Source organism: Podarcis cretensis (genome assembly GCF_951804945.1).
Source record: "Podarcis cretensis genome assembly, chromosome: Z".
In the NCBI taxonomy this organism is placed as follows: Eukaryota; Metazoa; Chordata; class Lepidosauria; order Squamata; family Lacertidae; genus Podarcis; species Podarcis cretensis.
In genome coordinates this window covers 18,835,978-18,858,245 of record NC_137184.1, presented here as the reverse complement: position 1 = coordinate 18,858,245, position 22,268 = coordinate 18,835,978, and the positions used below count along the sequence as shown (strand labels likewise).

The 22,268-nt window shown below is 46.0% G+C and overlaps 1 protein-coding gene across 3 annotated transcripts in view; it reads right to left on the bottom strand.

Moving 5' to 3' along the window:
* LOC307207469 (gamma-aminobutyric acid receptor subunit alpha-3-like) overlaps positions 1-22,268 on the bottom strand; it is a 40,766-nt gene that overhangs the window by 6,066 nt on the left and 12,432 nt on the right. For all 3 annotated transcript variants that reach the window (XM_079961377.1, XM_079961378.1, XM_079961379.1), the window contains exons 3-7: positions 20,788-20,912; positions 16,402-16,469; positions 5,438-5,658; positions 4,467-4,549; positions 656-790 (exon numbers count right to left, since the gene is read on the bottom strand). In XM_079961377.1, coding sequence (XP_079817503.1) covers positions 656-790; positions 4,467-4,549; positions 5,438-5,658; positions 16,402-16,469; positions 20,788-20,912 — 632 coding nt within the window. The remainder of the gene's footprint in view (positions 1-655; positions 791-4,466; positions 4,550-5,437; positions 5,659-16,401; positions 16,470-20,787; positions 20,913-22,268) is intronic.

The window sequence follows — 22,268 nt, the reverse complement described above, 5'->3', positions numbered from 1 at the left end:
AAAGGCCCGTTCTTGCACTGCTACCCTCCTCAGGGTTGGCCCACCCAGGAAGCAAGGTAAGGGGACCACCTTGAGGGGATCTACAGATCCGACCTCCAAGGAATGCATCACCAACTGCTGCCACCACCACCACCACTGCCTTTGCCACTGTGGCACCAATGGCTGTGGCATGCTCCTTGGAAGCTGGATCTGCTTCCTCCTTGGCAGCACCTTCCCCAATGCCACCTCTATAGTGGCCTATTTGTGAAAAGGAGGGGCTGCAAAACAATGCACATAAAAACTGACCCTGCAATTTTCACCTGAGACCATTCTCTGAGTGCCCCATCTGTGGGATGTCCAGAGAGTAGGGACAGAAGAATTGGGAGTTTTCAGTTGTAGCAACCCCCCCCCCCACTTGTGCAATGCTATCCCCAGGGAGGATTACCTGATGCCATCATTACATAGCTTTAGGTGCTAGGCAAAAAAGCCCCGATTCCTCTTTTACCAGGGCTTGGGCTTTTTAGTATTGTAAGCCTCGTTAAACAAGTGAGATGTTTAGTCCTGCCTTTGCGGTTGCTGCTCATCATGGAGAATCATAGAATTGTAGAGTTGGGATGCCCAAGGGTCATGTAGTCCGACACCCTGCCGGAAACCATCCAAGGAGGCTCTCCATTACCTGTGCTGGATTCAATGGAGTCTCTCCCCACATTGTGGCCAAGGAGGTCGTACTGATTCAGGCGAGAGCCTTCTTCGGCCACCTCCACTTTCCCATGGGTCCAGGTATAGATCACCTCTGTCTTGGTGTAAGCATCTGTGGAGAAAGCAGAAAGGATGGGATGGAAGAGGTTTAGCTACACCATGGCAGCTCCTGCCCAATGAGGAACATCTCCAAAATGGTGCCCAGAATGGCTTCCAAAGGTCAACCCCAATCCAGGAAAAGAGACACCCATTAGAAAGCTGCATCTGGCACAGAGACGCCTGACTGAAACCCTGCACTCCCTCAAGGCGTGGGAGGGAAGGAGGCTGCCATCTAGGATCTTCCATGCCCTGCAAAAGACCAGTGGTGGTTCTAGTGGCTTCCATTGGCCTCTCCGATAACCAGGCTACTGGACCACTGGAGATATTTCTGGACTGCATCCCATGCTGAAGCATCAGTGGGCACTCAAGTTAGCCAAAGCAGGTGGAAAATATTAAGCCCACACTCAGAGGCTTGTCCCAGAAGGCAACCTCAGTGGGGGCCTGCAGGCACTGTGACAGCACTTCCTTTCCATGGGGCTCTGAAGCAGCAGAAGCAGCAACTGGATAGGACCTGCTGACTTGGGAGGTTCAGTTGTGCTGCTCATGTGTTGCTCCAATTAGACCTGGCTGCTCATGGCAGACAAACAGAGGCCACAAAAGCAGCCAAGTCTGTGGAGACCCAAGGAGAGGCATCTAAGGCACCATGTCAAAGAGATACCAGATGTTTGCCAGGCTGGCCACACCTGTGGGAACCAGACTCTTGGCTCGACACACCACACAGTGAAGCTGGCAGTGGGGTACCTCTGTCTACTAAATATACTTCCTTTTTTTTATAAAATTTTTATTAGGTTTTCACATTTTATACACACACACACAACAAAAACAAAAACAAAAACAAAACATATATAATTTCATACTCTTACTTTCTTTACCCTCTTTCCTTGACTTCCCCCCACCCCCTCTTCATACATCCCAATTCCAATAATTAATTCAGCAAGTTCTTATCTCTCATCTTTAACATATTATTATTATTTTCAAAACTTAACTCTTTTTACTTATCCACATTTAACTTATCCAATTCTCTTATAAACATTAAATCTTTTTTCTAAGGTCGACCTAATTTCTCTCCCACGAATTTCTCCCTTCATATTTTAATTAATTATATGTCATAATGGCCAAATACAAAAATCATAAAATTTTAAAATTCTGTTCTCCCCTCCCTCCCTACCCCGGTTTCCATCCCTTATGTCCACAGAAACAGTTCCTAGCCTGGATTCCTCACATCCGAGGCCTTCAAGTCTCTGTCAGTCTCTCTCCGCCGATTTTGTTGGTAACCCTTTTTGTTGGTCCTCAGGTCTCGAAGGAGTTCAGTCGCAGTCACACCAGGTTTTCTTCCATCCAAAATACTTAAAAGCAGTTGCTGCAAAAGGTCAGCTGCTCTCCCATACTCAAAGAGGAAGTCCCAATCATATTTCTTTATTCTTTTAAATTCCAGTATTCCAGGTACTCCAGGGACTTCCTCCTTCATCTTTCTCATCTTTCGCAGATTTGTAATCCGAAGATCTTCTTCTTTATTTCCTGACAATATAGGCTTCTGATTGGTATTTTCCTTTTCCGCTCCTTCTTTCCTCTCCACCTGTTCCAAAAATGTCTCTTCTGGTTCAGCTGCAGATTTCTTATTAGTCAAATCCTTTATGCATTCAGCAGAGTTGTTTGTTTTGGAATTCAAGGTCATAAGTTCTTTGTTCATAGCCGTACTCTGCTCTTGCAGGATTCCCACGAGAAAAAACATTTTTTCTATCTCTGCCAGTAATTTTCCCTCTGCAGCCATTGTAATGTCTCTAGTTCCCCCTAGGGGGATTCCAATTACTTGATAGTCCTTTTCCAACAGTCCGTTACTTATTGTTTATAGCTACGTTGTTTCCAACCACCTCAGTTCAAATGCAACACTTTTAATTCAGAGAGTTATTAAGTAACAAAGTTCTTAACTTTAACCGCCCATTTGACAGCTCCTTTGACAGCTGTCAAACTCCTTATTCTTTTTCCTCCGGCTTACGCACAGGACACTCCCGGGTTCGGGGGGGGGGGGGTTACACAAAAGCTTCCAAAATTCCTCACTTTCTCTCCAGCACAAAGACTTCTTCTGTCAAATTCATTGAAGTATCTTTTATCTGACACCAAAAACAATACTCTCCACCTTAGTTCTCCAATCCTTGTTTTAGATCGTTTGTAGGTAGGGGGGGTGCGGACTTCCCTTTAGCACATCCCCTGATTGTACCGAATTCAAAGGTATAAATTTTAAAGTCCAGATTCCAATCTACTCACGGGTTGTTTATTTTCCAGTCCGAATTTTGGGAAAAAAGTCAGCGCCCTCCGGCCATGGCTCGCGGCTACGCTCCACTGAAGTAGCGGTCTACTCACAGCACCACGCCGCTCCCCGTACCCTCTCCGTAGCCTTTAAAAAGGCTCTTCGTGGGTCGGGGAAGGCGCTTAAAGGTGCCCGCCGAGTCGCCAAGTCCGCAGGCTTCCGCGCCTGCGGTTTCTAAGGGTCCCCGCGTCGCCGGCGCGGTAAGACCCGTCCTCAGCAGAGCCGATTCCCTCGGGAGCTCGGAGGGAATCCGCCATTAATCCGATCGCGCTAACCCGGAAGTCCTACTAAATATACTTCCACTGGTTGAGCAGAGGGGAGCAGGGGGCGTGTCATAGGGCCACCAGGTCCAGGAGCTCTCAGATCCAGTATGGCAAAGCAACATTGATCCCATTTCCATATCATGTGCCAAGGAAATCTTCCCCTAGCTGGTTGATCAAATATTGATTTGGGTTCAATTTATTATTATCGTTATCATTATTAAACAAAGCACAACATTTGCAGTTATTTGATGCTTTCCTTTAGACTGGTCTGTATGCATGTGAGCTTGTGATTTCTTATACTGCAGGGCATAGAGAGACATGTGAAATAATAGGGAGTGGGAGGCACTGTGGTCTAAACCACTGAGCGTCTTGGGCTTGCCAATCGGAAGGTCAGCGACTCGAATCCATGTGATGGGGTGAGCTCCCAATGCTCTGTCCCAGCTCCTGCCCACCTAGCAGTTCAAAAGCACACCAGTGCAAGTAGATAAATAGGTACCGCTGTGGCGGGAAGGTAAATGGTGTTTCTGTGTGCTCTAGTTTCCATCACGGTGTACCGTAGTACCAGAAGTGGTTTATCATGCTGGCCACATGACCCGGAAAACTGTCTGTGGACAAACGCCGGCTCCCTCAGCCTGAAGCAAGATGAGCACCGCACTTCATAGTCGCCTTTGACTGGACTTAACCGTCGAGGGGTCCTTTACCTTTACCTTACCTTACATGTGAAATAATTGTTTTAGATGATGATGAGTGGATTACAATAATTCAAAAATACAATATTAGAAAGAATTAAGACAATTAAGGGGAGCATGGTATTCTACAGGAAGGGGTTTTTCTAGAGACTGCTGCCCTACAATCAATTTTCACCCAATTCTGTATAAGGTGGAGATGTAAACCTCAAAGTTCATTTATCTGTGAGGAAAAAATTACCTTAAAATGACAGCTGCACTTTGGAAGGCCACTTTGAAAACAGAGGTTCATAGCAACGCAGGATGTTGCATAAGCTCACACTCTCAGGGATGTTTGCTCACCTGATAACTAGCCTGCCAAGGACCGGTACCTGCTGCCTTCAAGCCAAGAATGCAAGGACACTTTGCTTGTGCTGTCAGGAAAGTACTTACAGCTCCCAAACTTCAGCGGACAGGCATGCACATCCATTGGGAAGTCCTCCAGGTGCATCGGACACTCCGCATGAATGGTCAATCTACAAGAAACAATGACCACTGCCAATGGAATATCCAGGTGTTAAAGCAACCCTGTTCTCCCACAGCAAGCAAGGAGTTTCCTAGGCAAACTCTTGGCCAAATGGACATTTCCTGAGAGCGAGTTGTGCTCCTGTAGCCCACTGCTTTCTGAAATGATCACTGTAATCCAAATGCTCACATCCACACATTTCCATGGGGGATTGCAATGCATACCCTTAAAGCTGCATAAGCAGCACATGCTTCTCCCAGCACAAAGGGACACAAAGGCATTGCAGGATTGGGAGTCATTAAACTGAAAAAAAAAATACCAAGAACATTCTGCTGAAGCTTTATTCCTTGTGAGTTGGAGTGACAAATCTTCTACAAGACCAAGGGAGGAGGAGATGGACTGAACCAGGGATTTTGAACAACATCCTGCAAATCATTAAGACCGTCAGTAAAATGAGAAAGTGCCTACTAAGTCAGGCCAACGGCTCATGTGATATGATTATGCTGACAGCTCAGACAGGGAAAGGCAGAGATCCCCACCCCCACCCCATTCTGCACTTCAGGTTCCTCTAAGCTGTCGGGATTGATCCAGTGGCTGCATACTTTATCATATCCTCCTACTACCCCTGAGCTATGGTCTCCAGAAAAGTTGCATGGCAGCTGACTCTTCCCAGTGGAGCCTAACCTGCAGTGTCTGTGACACACTCAGGTTGGTTGTAGGGCTGTGAAGATGCTTGGGCAGCAGGAGATGCTAGTCAAGCTGCAGGAAGGCCAGAGGAAGATGCCCAAGGTGAACCCTCTGGTGCCCATTTCAGCTGAGAGGCTCAATCCCTTCCAGGAGGTGATGGCAGGTGCTGAGTAAGGAAGACATGTCTTTGGGAAGTGAAACCACCACCTACCTCATGGTGTAGAGGAGGGTACCATTGTCCACCAGTCGAAGAAGCTTGTTGGGTGTGGTCATGTTGTGAGCCACCGATTTCTTGCCATTGTGGAAAAAGGTGTCAGGTGTCCAGATCTTGCTGGCCAGCAGGTTGTTGAGGGGGAGGATCTTCATGGGGCCATCAAACTTTAGCCTCTCATCTCGCCAGGACTGCCGGAAGAATACATCAATTGTGTACTCCTGCCAGAAGAGAAGATGCAGGTTTAGATTTTAAATAGTTATTTTACAGATGGTTCACTACATATGCAGAAATATTTTTAAAAAAATAAAATAAATCCTTGTTCCAGTGGACTTCAGAAAGTTAAAATACTTTGATCTTGAATGTTTTCAGCCAGGCAGATTCTTGTTCCATCTATCTTTGGGACAGTGGAGTTCCCTATCTTGTATACTTACCTACAGCAGAGTTAGATCCACAGGTGAAAGATATAAGAACATAAGGACATGAAAATATGAGAAGTCTACTGGATCAGGCCAAAGGGGGTCCCACCTAGTCCAGCATCCTGTTCTCACAGTGACCAACCAGATGCTGATTATGCAGGTGGGATCCAAGCACAAGAGCCCTCTCCCTGCCTGGGGTTTCCAGGGAGAGGGGGAGAGGGAGAGAGACAGAGAGATTCCTTTCCAGCATAATTGTTGTGGGGCTACTTTCTGCCAGAGAGCCTGGGGGGGGGGGGCTGGGATAGTCCTTGGCATTCTGAGCCCACCAATGTGCTCACATCCTTCTCTTCCCACCGACATGGGAACCAGATGTGTGGTGAGGTCTGCCCTCAGCATTTCCACTACTTCTTCCATTTGCCCCATAGTCTTCCCCCCTCTATACCTCTCCTCCAACATGCACTCATTCCCATCCTGCCAAGCTCTGCCTGCCTGCCTGCTGCTGCTGTGTCTGTCTCTAATCTGCTCCTGGCAGCCACCTTTCCTCCCTGCTGCTAATCTTGGCTCTTCTTTTTTTGCCTTCTCAGCAATGCCCTAGCCTGCCTCCAGGAGGATGACATAGATCTGCTAGTAGAATTTAGTCAGATCTACAGATTAAGCTGCTTTCACAGCCTTCCCCTCTACCCAGGAGCCTGGAATGCAGATGAGGGAAGGGGGTGTCACAGATCTCCAAAAAGACAATTCTCCTCTGAAGGAAATAGTGGCAGTTAAAAGTGACACAACACAGTACTGTAGAAGGATCATCTACTGAGAGAAGGTGTGGACTCAGGAATAACTTAAGAAGAGCCTGCTGGATCAGGCCCATGGCCCATCAAGACCAGCATCCTGTTCTCACAGTGGCCACCCAGATGCCATGCACAAGGGCAACACACTTCCCCTATGTGGTTTCCAGCCACTGGTATTCAGAAGCATTACTGCCTCTGACCATGAAAGCACAGCCATCCTGGCTAGTAGCCACTGATAGCTCTCTCCACCTTCATGAAAGTGTCTAATCTTCTTTTTAAAGCCATCCAGGTTAGTGACCATCACTGCTTCCTGTGAGAGTGAGTTTCATAGTTATGTGAAGGACTTTCTTTTAACCATCCTAAATCTCCTAATTTTCAGTTTCATTGGATGTCCAGGAGTTCTAGAGTTATGAGAGAGAAAATTTTTTATCTGTGTACTTTCTCCATGCCATCATTTTATAAACTCCCATCATGTTGCCTCTTACTTGCCTTTTCCCTAAACTAAAAAGTCTTCTTTCTTCTTAGAGGAATTGCACCATCCTCTTGACCATTCTGGTGGCCCTTTTCTGAACCTTTTCCAACTCCATAATATCCTTTTAGTGGTAAAGCAACCAGATCTGTGCAAATGTGGCCACACCATAGATATGCCAAAATGGAGTTATGGTGTTTGCAGTTTTATTTCCAGTTCCTTTTCTAATGAACCATAGCAAGGAATCTGCCTTTTACACAGCTTCATATAGAGGAGGAAGGGTGATTGCAATTCCTCTTTTCAAGTCAGGGCTGATCCTCACTTGCCTGTGCTCTTCATTTTTAAGCACATATCTGTGCTTTAAAACTCCCTTTCCTACTGCTTTCTCTCTCTCTTGGGTCATGGTGCTTTCCCCAAGAAAACCCACGCTTTACTGCTGAATTAGACCAAACAGCAATCTGTGGGGAACCCGAATTGACATTTGATCTGGTTCAGCATTAAAGAGTGGGTTTTCCTGAGGGAAGTGGTGCGGCAAAAAACCTAAGCACTCGGACACAGACCAGGAAGGTGTGGACCTGTGCCTAGAAAGCATGGGCAAGAAGGTAAGAGTGGATGAGCTCTTTAGTTAGAACTAAGGTGTTTGATACTATGGTCCAGAGCACCTTCTATAAAGATTGGAGTTGTTTCTGCAGACAGGGCACCACTGATTAATAGGCAAATATGTCTGACAAACCAGATACGGCTGAAAGTGGAAAACACAGCTTAAACACACTCACACACACTTGAACAAGAGAAGTAAGTGGATGAATCATAATAAAAATTGGCCCTGAAACTGGAACTGTACATTCCACAAGCATTGCTTTCTTGAGCTGCAACCCAAAATAGGAGGTAAGGGAACACCCAGCTACTTAAAAGGAATTTGAATCTCCAGGGCCTGATGAGCTTTCAGATGTACTGTAATCTCAGAGCCTCTGTCTATAATATTTGAGAATTATTGGAGAACAAGTGAGGTCCTTGCAAACTGGAGGCAAGCAAATGTTGTCTCCATCTTGAAAGCGGAGGGAGAGGACCCAGATAACTGCTGACAGGTCAGCTTAACATCAGTTCCAGGAAAGGTCCAAGAACAGATAATTCAACCGTCAGTCTGTGACCACTTAGAAAAGGATGTTGTGATTACTAAGACTCAGCATGGGTTTGTCAAAAAGAAATCATGCCAGATGAATTTCATTCTTTCTTTGATAGAGTTACAAGTTTAGTAGATCAGGGGAATGTGGTGGACATAGGGTATCTCAATTTCGGTAAGGCTTTTGATGAAGCCCCCCATGATATTCTTGCGCAGAAGCTGATAAAATGTGGGCTGGATGAGGTAACTGTTAGGTAGATTTGTAAAAGGCTGACTGAAAGAACCCTAAGTGTCCAGTATACCTGAAGGAGCGTCTCCACCTCCATCGTTCTGCCTGGACACTGAGGTCCAGCGCCAAGGGCCTTCTGGCGGTTCCCTCACTGCGAGAAGCCAAGTTACAGGGAACCAGGCAGAGGGCATTTTTGGTAGTGGAACCCGCCCAGTGGAACGCCCTCCCACCAGATGTCAAAGAGAAAAATAACCACCAAACTTTTAGAAGACATCCAGCCAGATGGGCGGGGTATAAATAATAAATTATTATTATTATTATTATTATTATTATTATTATTATTATTACTACTACTACTACTAAGTGTTCATTATTGGTTCCTCATCATCCTGGAAAAAAGTGACAAGAGGGGTATTGTAGGGTTCTGACCCGGGCCCACAGTAGTTCAATGTTTTTATAAATGTCTTGGACAAAGGAATTGAAGGGAAGCTCATCAACTTTGCAGATGACACCAAATGGGAGGGCTAGCTAATGCCACAGAAGACAGAAATGGGATTCAATATGACCTTAACAGATTTGAGAACTGGGCCCAAACTAACAAAATGAACTTCAGTTGGGACAAATGTCCGCTTCTACATTTAGGCAGAAAGAACGAGCTGCATAAATATAAGATGCAAGACACCAGGCTTGCCAGTTGTACATGTGAAAAGGACCTAGAGGTCTCAGCAGACCCCAAGGGTAACATGAGTCAATAGTGTGATGCAGCGGGGTGGGGTGGGTAACTAATGCTATTCTAGGCTATATCAACAGAAGTGTTGATCAAGGTAAGAAATAGTACCAGTCTATTCTGCCTTGGTTGGACCAGACCTGAAATACTGAGTCCAGTTCTGAGTGCCACAATTTAAGAAAGATATGGACAAGCTAGTAAGTGTGCAGAGAAGGGTGACCAAGATGATCAAGGGTCTGGAAACCAAGTCTCATGAGGAATGGTTGAGGGAGCTGGGCATGTTTAGCCTGGAAAAGAGGAGTCTGAGAGAAAATAAGAGAGCGCTCTTCAAATATCTAAAGGGCTTTCCTATGGAAGATGCAGCAAGCTTGTTTTCTCCTGCTCTGGAGGGTTCAAACCAATGGCTTCAAGTTACAAGAAAGGAGATTCGGGCTAAAAATCAGGAAGAACTTTCTGACGGTAAGAGCTGTTTGACAGTTGACTGGATTCCATTGGGAGATTGTGGATTCTCCTTCTACTGAGGTTTTTGAGCAGAGGCTGGATGGCCATCAGTCATGGATACTTCAGCTGAGATTGCTGCATTGCAGGGGGTTGGATTAGATGACCCTCAAGGTCCCTTCCAACTCTACAGTTGTATGATTCTATTATTTTACTTATTTTAGGTGTTCTTACTTTACAGTGGCACCTCTGGTTGCGAACGCGATCCATTCTGGAGGCCCGTTCACAACATGAATAGAACGCAACCCGCAGCGGCACATCTGCACATGCGCGGGTTGCGATTCGCTGCTTCTGCGCATGCGCATTATGTCATTTTGCGCGTCTGCATATGCACAAGCAGTGAAACCCAGAAGTAACCCTTTCTGGTACTTCTGGGTTGCCGCGGGATGCAACCTGAAAAAACGTATCACGAAGCAGACGTAACATGAGGTATGACTGTTTATGAATTAAAGAGGTTGGATAAAGTTTAAATGATCATATTTTCCCTTTCACGTCTCCTCAAATCAAAACGAATATAGAGAACTACTGTAAACAAAGGCACTGCCCTTTCCCTCTGCCTGCCCAGCTTTGGTCCTGGTGGCCTGCTTGTATCTCAAAAGAAGATCCTGGAATACAGTAATCTAGTAACACATGTGTATACACAAAGTTGTGTCAAGGCCCCATGACCTGCAGAAAGCAGTTAACTGAATGCCATTCTTTTTTGTGCAAATTACTTTAATTACTAGAATGCACATTTTTTAAAAAAAATACCCCCAAATAAAATGTTTTCGATTGGTAGAACATGAGACTCTGAATCTCAAAGTCATGAGTTCAAGCCCTGTGTTGAGCAAAAGATTCCTGCATTGCAGGGGGTTGGACTAGATGACCCTCGTGGGTCCTTGCAACTCTGCAGTTCTATGATTCTTTGTGTGAGCGTGAGAGAGCTGATCCCCACTCTCCTCTGAATTTCATACTCTTGCCCTACCCCTCCTCTCCGTTACACAAACACTGAAACTGAATAGGAAGGGCAGCAAAGTTCTTTCCAAGCACTCCAAGCACTCCCCCCCCCCCAATGATTCATCAGTGGTATCAAGGACCCAGCAACAAGTTCAGGCAAACAAAACCTTCAGCAGCAGTTTCTGTGGCAACGCTGGTGCAGCTGGTAAGTGCAGATGGTGCCCAAGACATGACCAGTTGTTGCTGCTGCTGCTGCTGCTGCTGCTTCCTTCTCCGGATCCAGGCTGCCCTACTCTTCCTCTTGACAGATACTGGGCATTCTGCCCCCCCCCCAGTTCCTTCCCCTTTGGAAGAATAGAAACACCCCAACGAGCAACAAGTCAGTACTTCTTCATCTCTGATGCCCCCTGCTATGGTGAGCCTTGAACCAGTACAGCTGCTTTTGAAGCCTCCTTCCTGTAACTAAAACCTGCTGACCCCAATTGGAGCATTCAGGACCAAGGCTATCCCAGCAAGCAGCTTCATGTGAGGAGTCATGGACAGACTGACTCCCTGTTCTCCAGCCAAGGAAGACTGCGTGACTTCTGGATCTGAGCCTTCTTGCTCCAGTGCTCCAGCCACTCACTCACCCACTCATCCACTCAAAGTCTCTGTCACACCAATATCCAGCAGTTCTTCTCCCTCCCCTCTCCTCCTAAACAGGAGGTGATGGACCAGGAGCAAGAGCCTGGGGCTATAGTAGATAGCTTGATGAAGATATCAGCCAATGTGTGGCAGACATGAATAAGGCAAATTCCATGCTGGGGATTGTTAGGAAAGGGGTTTAAAATAAAACTGCCATTATCATAATGTCCTTATACAAATCATAGAATCATAGAATCTTAGAACTGGAAGGGACCCAAGGGTCATCTAGTCCAACCCCCTGCAATGCAGGAATCTCAGCTAAAGCATCCATGACAGATGGCCATCCAACCTCTGCTTAAAAACCTCCAAGGAAGGAGAGTCCACAACCTCCCAACAGAGTCCATTCCACTGTTGAACAGCTTTTACTGTCAAAACGTTTTTTCGAATGCTTTGTCAGAATTTCAATTCTTGTAACTTGAAGCCATGGGTTTGAGTCCACCTTCCATAGCAGGAGAAAACAAGCATGTTCCCTCCACCATGTGACAGCCTTTGAGATATTTGAAGATTGCTATCATATCTCCTCTCACTCTCATCGGTTCCAGGCTAAACACACCCAGCTCCTTCAAGCACTCCTCATACGGGTCCAGACCCTTAATCATCTTGGTTGCCTTCATATGCACACGTTCCAGTTTGTCAACATCCTTCTTAAAAGAGTTAAATTTAGTGTTACTGGAGCTGCTACTTTTTCACTTGCTCTGGCTTCTGATTCTTTCTTTCTCTGTCACAATCTCTTTTCTCTCTTCACACCAAAGCAAAGAGCCATAATATATCCAGTCACCCAAGTCTAATTGAAAATAATAATAGTAATGACATGTCCAGTTCAACCAAAACAACAAGGCACAAACAAAGTTTCCTCATGGCTTGGCCAGGGTAGCTGATCAATAATCCCTGTACTAAAGGGGTGTGTGAGTGGGTGTTTGTGTGTGCAGGAGGGAGACCAGCCATGCCATTGGATGGAGTGATGTGACTGGCTCACATAGCTGATTTGGGTTGTCATCAAAAGGTATCACATTCTTATCCCTCTTTTTACTATTGGGTGTTGACTGCCAGGGAAGGGAAAATGCATTTGTCGGATCTCAGGTGGCAAAATAACTTGACTGGCCTTGCAAGGTACTACCTCTGTGCATCTTGGTTGGGGAAGGGGCATTTGTTGCCCCTCCCCAGGCAACAATATGCCTTGAGTCAGCCCTGTGCCCTTCTATCTAGAGAGGGAATAGTGTTGGCAGCATTTCTTCAGTTCGGATGCCAACCCCCACAAAAAAGAAAATACCCAAAGGGGCATCACATTTCCCATGCATGGATGACATCTGTGGAACCAAAACAAGCTTGTGTGGATGTGACCATATTATTCTTTACCAGCCCACCTTGTTCTGAGCCCCTTTTTCAAAATCACACAGCAGGGGGGGGGGGGACCCCGTTCTTCAATACCTCCCATTTCCCTGTTCTCCACAGTTCATTATACAAGCTTCCTTATTCAAATATGCTCCACCTTAGAAGTAATTATGAGAGACTCCCTGAGGCTTGGATGACTGAATATATTATGGCTCTTTGCTTTGGTGTGAAGAGAGAAAAGCGAGTGTGACAGAGAAAGAGTCAGAAGCCGGACCAAGTGGGAAAGTAGCAGCTCCAGTAACACTGAATTAACTCCTTGCCCCAGAGGAAGAGGGCCTTGTAAAGCCAGAAAGAGCCCATTGATGGGGAACTCCTCAAAATGGGATATTATAATACATTATTTCCCACCCCTGCTGGGCCAGTCACTCCAATTTCTGCCTGATCCTTTGGAGTCCAGCTCCCATGACTGAGCAGCTTCACAATCTATATCCATGGAAGATCATAAGAAGAGCTTGCTGTATTAGGTCAAAGTTGGCCCATCTCACACAGAATCCTGTTCTCAGAGTCACCAAAACAGTTGCCTATTGAGCACAAAAACACTCTCCCCTCCTGCAGTTTTCAGCAACTGGTATTCAGAAGCATCACTGTCTCCGAATCTGAAGATGCAGCATAGTCATCATGGCTAGTACCATTGGTAGTCTTATCCTCCATTAATTTGCCTAATCCTCTTCTAAAGCCACCCAAATTGGGGGGAAATCATTGCCTCCTGGGGGAAGGAGTTTCATAGTTTAACTCTGTGCTATATGTAGGAGGACTTCCTTTATTCTATCCTGAACCTTCCAACATTCAACTTCATGGGATATCTAAGAGTTCCAGTGTTATGAAAGAGGGAGAAAAACTTCTCTATCCACTCTCTCCATGCAATCCCTGATTTCATAAACTTCCATCATGTAACATCCTTACTTGCCTTTTCTCTAAGCTAAAAAGTTTGTTGTTGTTGCTAGTTTCTATACCACCTTTTACCCAAGGATCACGGAGTGGTTTGCAATATAAAAACACAAAATACAAACAAAAACAATATCCCCATTTAAAAGCCCATAGTTTGTTTAAGTAGCCTAAGGCCTGGGAGAAGAGGAATGTTTTTACCTGGCACCTAAAGGTATGTAAGCAGGGCACCAGATGAGCCTCCCTGGGGAGAACATTCCACAAGCAGGGATCTACTGCAGAAAAAACCTGTCCTTATCTTGCCAACCTCCAGACCTCCCATGGAGGGGGCACGCAATGAAGGGCTACAAATGATGAAGACAGGGTCCAGGTTGGTTCATATGGGGCAAAGTGGTCCTTGAAGTATTGCATTTAGCGTTTTATAGGTCAAAACCAGCACACTGAATTGGGCCTGGAAACTAATTGGCAGCCAGTGCAGTTGGGCCAGGAATGGCATTATATGCTCAACCCATCTTGCCCTGGTGAGCAACCTGGCTGCTGAAGCAGCTGAATTTTCCAAACTGTCTTCAGAGGTAGCCCCACATATAACACATTGCCAAAACATAGACCACATAAGTTAGACTATCCCTGTCCAGATAGGGGTGCAGACGGGCCACCAGCTGATGCTGATGGAAGGCACTCCATGCCACTGAGGCCACCTGAGCCTCAAGTGACATCAAAGGATCCAGGAATACCCACAGCTGTAGAAAAAAAACGAATGAATCTCTCTCAAAGAGATTTTTACTGCTTACATCTTACATGATACTTTTGTAAGGAAACCAAGTTCTTTATTTTTAAGTCATGGGGGTATTCTTCTTTATTTTACTGCCAAAGGATGGAAGCTTATTTGCTGTAACTCCTGAAACTCTGTGCATAAAACACTTCACTTATTTGCAAAGCCAAGTGTCTTTATTCTAGCCATAAATATTTTCATGGGGAACATTTGTTTAAAGCTGGTTGAGGGCAGAAGCAAATCTAATCAAGTTTTAATATGTTTGGAGCAATTGCCATTCTGCTGTCTCTGTTACAAGAGATTAAGAATCTCTCTTGGAAGACACAAGATTTACCCACCCGGGAAGAATGGCAGATGAAGTTGATGGACTATATGGAATTGGCGGAAATGACTGGCAGAATCCGAGACCAGGGAGAAGAGTTGGTGGAAGAAGATTGGAAAAAATTTAAAGATTATTTACAGAAATATTGTAAAATTAATGAGCTATAGAAAAATGGTGGAGTGAAGTTATATGGCTTTGGCAGAAATGTTATAAGGAACTACAGTAGGTACAGTTAGATTGTTAATGTATTAAAGGGAAAAAATAAGGTTTTTTAAGGAACAGCCACTCCCTATAGTGTCTCTCCCCTCCCCCTCCCCTGGTTCAATGTGCTTGGAGACCTCCAGACTAACATGGTCACATTCAGAACACAAAAGGAAAACAGGGCATGGAGCCCATAAAAAGCACCTCTCCTGGCGAGGAGGGTCCCCCCCCCCACAAAGCTTGCATAATCCTTTATTAAATGGGGAATCCCAGGAAGAACTAATTCCTCACCAGCATTTTCTGTGGTTTGGGATTTTTGGGCACAGAAGCAACTCTGTGTGCTGCTTTCTGACAATGATTTAGGCTATTTCATTTAGGCATGCAGTTGTGGGAAGAGAGGCCTCAATTCAGTCCTTAGGACTTCTGCCAGCTGTGTCCCCTCAACCTTCCAGCCATCCCTCCCTTCACATTTTCCTTGTGATAGCGAACACTTTGAATCTCCTTCTGCCCTTTTCTTCTTTGCTGCCAATGGAATAAGGATCAGCTGCAAACAGGTGGCTCTTCTAGTGGGCATGCCTGGTAGAGAAAGCGGGAGCTGCCTACCTGCCCAAGCATAAAAAGGTGCTTAGCTCCCATAACAGCTTGTCCTTCATTTCCCTTGCTACCCACTTTGGGAGGGAACAGGGGTGAGGATGGCTATTTGGAGAGGCTGAGAGGACACACCAGCCACACTGACCTGGGAAGAGCTGATACTTACACTTTGCCATCAGCAGCTGGTACATGTCCATTCACCCCCACAAAGGGACCTTGCCTGCCACGACCAGATGCAAAGGTCTGGAAGGATAAGGATTCATGCAGGATAAGGCTATCAATGACTACTAGCCATGATCGCTATGTTCTACCTCCACAAATGTGGGAAAATGATGCTCCAGTCAAAATATAAAATCCCATGTTTGCTAGGTGACCAAAAGGCCAAGGCACATAGAGTTCCCTGTAAACTCCTAGAGATCAGTCTGTGAGGTCAAATCCTCTGCTTGGAGAGGCAGGAAAGGTAGCAGTAGCAATATGATTCTTATTCCTTCCTTCCTGCTAGGAGAACGTTCTTTTTCTCATCATGCAACTGTAGGGATAGGATGCAGGGTCTGTGTGCTCCTAAAATCATGTATTTTGCAATCTAGGAGTATATTTTTCTGGACTTATTTCACTGCTATTTTCTGCATGAATCAAGTCTGCAACTTTTTTGTAACTAAACAATATTTTTATATTCTAAAATAACAGATTTTTATGTTGTTATTTTGTTCAGAAGGATAAATAAAGGGGAAGATGCAGTCTGCCCAAGACATCCTGGATAATGATAGAAAGCTACACAGTCTTTTTTCCCTAGTTTCTGTGTTAATACTGCAAAGGATGGGATTTTTAACTCTGCTAAACTAGATGCTAGTATTATTCAAGCATGTAAGAGGAAGGATAATTAATAAATAATCAATCCTATCCTACCTTCCAAATCCATCCCAACAGCACCTACCATGTCTGTGTCCGAGACGGGCCCAAAACTTGTTACATAAATGTTGGTCTTTACTTCAGTTACTGTATCTGGAAGAAGCAAAAAGGAAGAAAGTAATTAGGGGTGATTCGCATGGTGAATGTTTCTCTGTGTAATTTCTGCCTTAGCTTTTTTTGAAATCTCCAGGCTTGCTGCTTCCCTGGATTACAGTCGAATGATCCACTTTTGTGCTTAGTTGTGGTGGACACTGAACAATGACCAATTCCATAAACAAACACAAATGGGGTGTGTGGGCCTCTAATCAGGGCCCTCTGGCATTCATCAGGGATGACTTCGTACAAGTGCCTTTAAACCGCACATAATGCCTTCTGCAAAAATAGAGTCATTTTGAGCTTAGACTCCAGGAGCTCCACAGTGCCTTTGGAGAAGCATTTAAATGAAACACTCACTCAATTCACAAAACAGTGATTTTATTAATGCTTTGGATTTGTTTGTAAATGCAAGTAGTGGCTCTCTTCACAGGCTTCTCTCTCAGGTGAGGTCACATATTTGCAAATCCTGATGCAATGGGCAGGTCCTCCCAACAGATGCCTCCCTCCCTCCATCCCTTCTCCTCTCCTCTGGTTGCTCTCATTCACAGAAAAGGACACCTCCAGCCCCATGATATCTCAAGACGCTAGTGCGTTTTGAAGTCTCCCGAACATCCACCCCTACAGTGAGAAATGAAGTTGGCACCACTTGATTTAAAGGCTTAGAGCTTGTTGACATGGGCTAATCTGTTGCCAAGCCATAGTTCAATTGAAATAACCAAAGCCGCACAACCCTGTCAGGGCTGCATGCCTGTCTGGAGCTGAGAGGGCTCAGACTGGGAACATCTGAGTCTGTGTGGGCTCCTTCCTGGACAAGGATGACCAGCCTGCATGGTGGGTGGGGTGAGAATACTGAGCTGCCTGGACAGGTGGCACATGAAGATCATGAAGAAGACAGGTCTCCAGGTGCACATCCCACATAGAACTGAGAAGGGGCCCACTGCACCACCCTTCTCTGCTCAGGGTAGACACTGATGCTTTTGTGATGTCAGGGGCCATTATATCAGTGCCTAGTCTCCTCTCAAAGCTACTTGCCTGCCTAGGAATTAACTCACCCCATGCTAAGGAAAGGACAAATCAAGGCTAGGTGCAGAGGATCAAGAAGGATCAAGGCATGCAGAGCTGAAGAGCAACAACTGAATGTCAGTGCACATAGTGAGGAGGGCAGAGGAGAGCATAGAATCCTAGAACTGTAGAGCTAGAAGGAACCAAAGCGACATATAGTCCAATTCACTGAAATGCAGGAATTGCAGCACTATCAAAATTGTAGCACTGTCATAATCAGGTGCTTTGGAAGACCTCTGGGGACAGAGAGAGGTGGGGAACTAGTTCTGCAGATAGATCTTATGGGCCCCAGGAAGCAAATTAATGTGAACTGCAACCTCTAGTATAAGTGGAAGAACCAACACTAGACAACCAGGAACCAAATCTAAAGGAAGACTTTTTAAAAAAAAATGTCATAGATGATTTACATATAATATGCTGTACTACCATGAGGTCAACAGTGACCATGGTTTTCTTACTGCACCAGCTGCAGGAGAAATGCCAAGGGCAGAGGTGCCCCTTCTACATTGCCTTCATAGACCTGATTAAGGCCCTTAGCTTCATCAGCTGAAAAGGACTCTTCACAGAAATCAGTAAGATAGGATCCCCACCTAATCTTTGCAGTGTGATCATGTCCTTCCACAAGAAAATACACAGCAGTATCCAGCATGAGGGTTCATCCTTGGATGCCTTCCCTATAAAGAGTGGTGTGAAATAGGGCTTTCTAACAGTAGGAGTTGTGAATTGAGGACCCTCCACCCGCATAGGATTATAATAAGACACACAGACACATTATTTTAGGTTAATGGGCAAAATTAGGCCACAACTTTTATTGGTTACAGCAAGGTCAATACGCAAAAAGAAGCTGACCTAAGAGGTAAGGAGGGCGGGAGATCTGAAGAAAGCAGGAACAGACTGGGAGCAGAGCGCTGCCGTGGCTGTTTAAAGGTGTTTAGCCCCGCCCACCAGCCACCCCTATTGGTTGGCTGGAAGGCTTGGCCATGGCAGCAGAAGCAATCAGGAGCAGGGAGCCGAATACGCCTCCCCCCCTGCTCAAAACCCCTCCCCTCTGAGAGGAGGAGAGGCCCTGTCCAACAGTGGAATGGACTCCCTTAGGAGGTTGCGGACTCTCTCTCCTTGGAGGTGTTTAAGCAGAGGTTGGATGGCCATCTGCCATGGGTGCTTTAATTGAGATTCCTGTATTGCTGGGGGTTAGATTAGATGACCCTCGGTGTCCCTTCCAACTCTATAACTTTATAAGGTGTGTGTGTGAGAGAGAGAGAGAGAAAGAGAGAGAGAGAGAGAGAGAGAGAGAGAGAGAGAGACAGAGACAGACAGACAGACAGACAGACAGACAGACAGACACAGAGAGAAAACAGTGCTTTTTTCTAGAAAAATATGTGCTGGTACTCATGAAGTTGTTAAAGAAAAATGTCACACTTTTTAACCCCCCCAAAAAAGAGGTGCCAGTGCTGCGTACCCTTGAGTACCTCCTGGGGGGGGGGTTAGTTTGTTAGATTGATCCAAAAAAGAAATTGTGGAAAATCCTTCCAAATCTACAATACTGTGATTTCGTGATAGGTTCCCACTAGGCCCTGGGTGCTCCTCTTGGCCACAGTTCTGTAATGCCCTAGTGTGTCTCATGTATTGTCATTTGGTGGACTTGCATTTTGTCTTCTGGGAGCTCTGAGTGCTCATTTCATGAGTTCAGGGACCAGCATCACACTCCGAGCCATTTATTCCCAGTCTAGCTGCTGCTGCTGTGGCACAGAATGCAAAGAGCACATGGGACAGACACTCTTGCCCGTAGCTGGTTTTACATCCTCATTGATCACCATTTCAGTACAAACCAGATAGGAAGTACCCAACCCACACGGATGCTAGATGTGGCAATGAGATGCTGACAGGTCAGTTGTAGCAGGTGGCACCTTGCTTCCAAGTTCCCGGAAGGACCCACCAGTGGCGGAGCTTCATGCTTCGGCACAAGGGGTCGGAGAGCAGGTGGGGCGGGGCTGGTATGCATCTCAGGGGTGTGGCACAGTGTCCGCAGGAGCATGGCATGCATTCTGAGGGTGTGGCACACTGCCTGCAGGGGCATGGCACCCAGCACAGGCGGGGGAGCAGCCACAATGGCACCCCACCGGGATCATGCTGCCAGGGGTGGTTCGCTCCCCACACAGTCCTCTTCCTCTGCCAGTGGGACCCACACCTTACTGCCACCTGCTATTGGAGGTGGGGAGACAGAAGCATCTTCCTGGTCTGCCTAAGCAAGTGAGCATGTGCTACAATTAAAGCTCAGTGGCGGAGCATCTGGTTTGCATGCAGAAGGTCCCAGGTTCATTCCACAATGGCATCTCCTGGTAGGGCAGAAGGCACCCTATCTGAAACCACAGATGTACTGGCAGTCATTTTAGACAATACTGAGCTAGATGGACCAATTGTCTGACTTGGTTCAAGGCAGCTTCCTATGACCCTGTGAGCAGGAAGCAAAATGCCAATGACTGAACTGAAACGTCTGGTCTTGCTGCAGGAGGGCTGATCATCTCTCTCTTCTTTCATACCTTTATCTCCTTCCCCCATTCAGAAGCAGATTTAGAGCAGTGTGACTGCTTGCACTGCACTGGGTGCCAAGCCTAGGGGATGTTGCAGGGTGTTGCAACTATGACGTACCAAATTGAGCAGAACGGAAGGCAAGGGGCAGGGGTGCTGAATTTTGGCCTCACACAGGGCACTGCCGAAATTTGAAAAGTCCACCCCTACCCCATTCAAGGGCTCTGTAGGGAGAGCAAGCCAGCAGAGAGTGTGCATGAATGTGAGTGTAAGGATGAGGCAGCCACATGAAGCAGCCTCTGTTGGATCAGAAACCGACATTTCATTATCTTAACTGTTGGGCCGAAGGACTTCAAGTAATCGGCTGGAGAGGATCCCAAGAAACCACAAATCCCCAGCAAGAGACTCCAGGGAGCCCTAGGATTAATAGCCCCTCCCAAGGAGGAGTTGCTTCTGCCAAACTGGGGGGGGAGGGGGCCTTCACTTATGCAGGCATTCCAAGGAGGCTGTGGGGCAGGCAGCTTTAAGTGGAAATGCAGTTAGATTGGAGGGATGGTCCATATATTGTTTGTTTGTTTGTCTGTCTGTCTGTCTGTCTGTCTGTCTGTCTGTCTGTCTGTTTGTTTGTTTGTTTGTTTGTTTGTACCCCCCACACCTTTCCCCCTGCTGTGACATCAGGAAATGCCATCAAACTTGCACAGACAATTAGCTGAAGTAGACTGACCTCCAAGCCCAGGTCTCAGTCGGTTGTCATATCCATCCAGCAGCCGGTCCAGGATGCGTGTGAAGATGGTGATGTTGTCTTTGTTGTCATCATCGATAATATCTGGGCCATGCTTTTGAGCGAGTCTGCCATATCAAGGGAGAACAGGAGGGTTAAGGTCTGTCACTTCTCCAATGATGCTCTGTATGTGCTCACACACAAAAACACACACAAAAAATCCCATCCCTAGCTTGCACTGACTTTAGGCCTTCTCTAGATTTTTCTGCTTTTTTACCTTTAATGGACCTGGCCCTGCCTCCACATGTCCTTATGTTAACTCCAACTGGACACAGAGTAGCTGTTAGTCACGAGAGGCCCCTCCAGGCATCCTTTTTAATTGCACATTCACACTGCTTCACATTCCAGTCAGTGCCTTTCCCATAACTGAAACCTTATGAGTTTTTTTACACCACAAATGCTCTGGTTTATTTCCCTCTCGCTTTTCTTGCTCTATAGCCCCTCTGGACACCAATAATGTGTTAGCACCAAGCAAGCATTGCAGAGCAACTGATAAGGCAGAATAAATTCACCACTAATGTGCCAAGAGCATGTGGCAGAGACCATACCTATGGCAACAGAACAGTAGCCTTGAGGAGCCCAAGGTTAGAGGTTGCTTTGGGAAGGCATAGTGAATCAGTCTAAGGCCACCTCACAAGATGGGGCAGCTGTTACTCCTTCCTCCACCCCTTCCATTTTTCTCTGGGTTGGCTATTTGGAGGGAGGGAAGCACATGGGTAACCATAACCACCACCACTTTTCATTAATTCACTTGGATCAGGGGTCAGCAACCTTTTTCAGCCGTGGGCCAGTCCACCGTCCCTCAGACCATGTGGTGGACCAGACTATATTTTGAAGGAAAAAAATTGAATGAATTCCTATGCCCCACAAATAACCCATAGATGCATTTTAAATAAAAGGACACATTCTACTCATGTAAAAACACGCTGATTCCCGGAATGTCCATGGGCCAGATTGAGAAGGCTATTGGGCCACATCCAGCCCACGGGCCTTAGGTTGCCTACCCCGATTTTGATGTTAGATCTGTCAACCAACCACTTTGTCAAATGATTGCCTTCAACTATTTTCTGTTATTTAATTAGTGTAGACCCATTGAAATGAATGAGCATAACTGAGTTGGGTCCATTGATTTTAGCAGGTCAATCCCGAATAAAACTTAGTTGAATACCACCCTGTGTTTACACCTGATTGGTGGCAAATCTATCATTTGCAATAAATGGCAGTGGCAATTGCCTTCCAAGGGCAAACTGTGCCTTTAATCAAAAGCTTCCTATTTCCAGAATTTTATTGCTTGCTGCTCAGTGTTACTAGGAGATTTGTGATAAATGGGAAGGAAAAGCAGATGAAATCATTGCTACCAGGCTATGAGCTGTAGCTGCCAAGTCTTTGCTATGCTGGGCCAGCTGGGAAGAGGATTGGGTTTC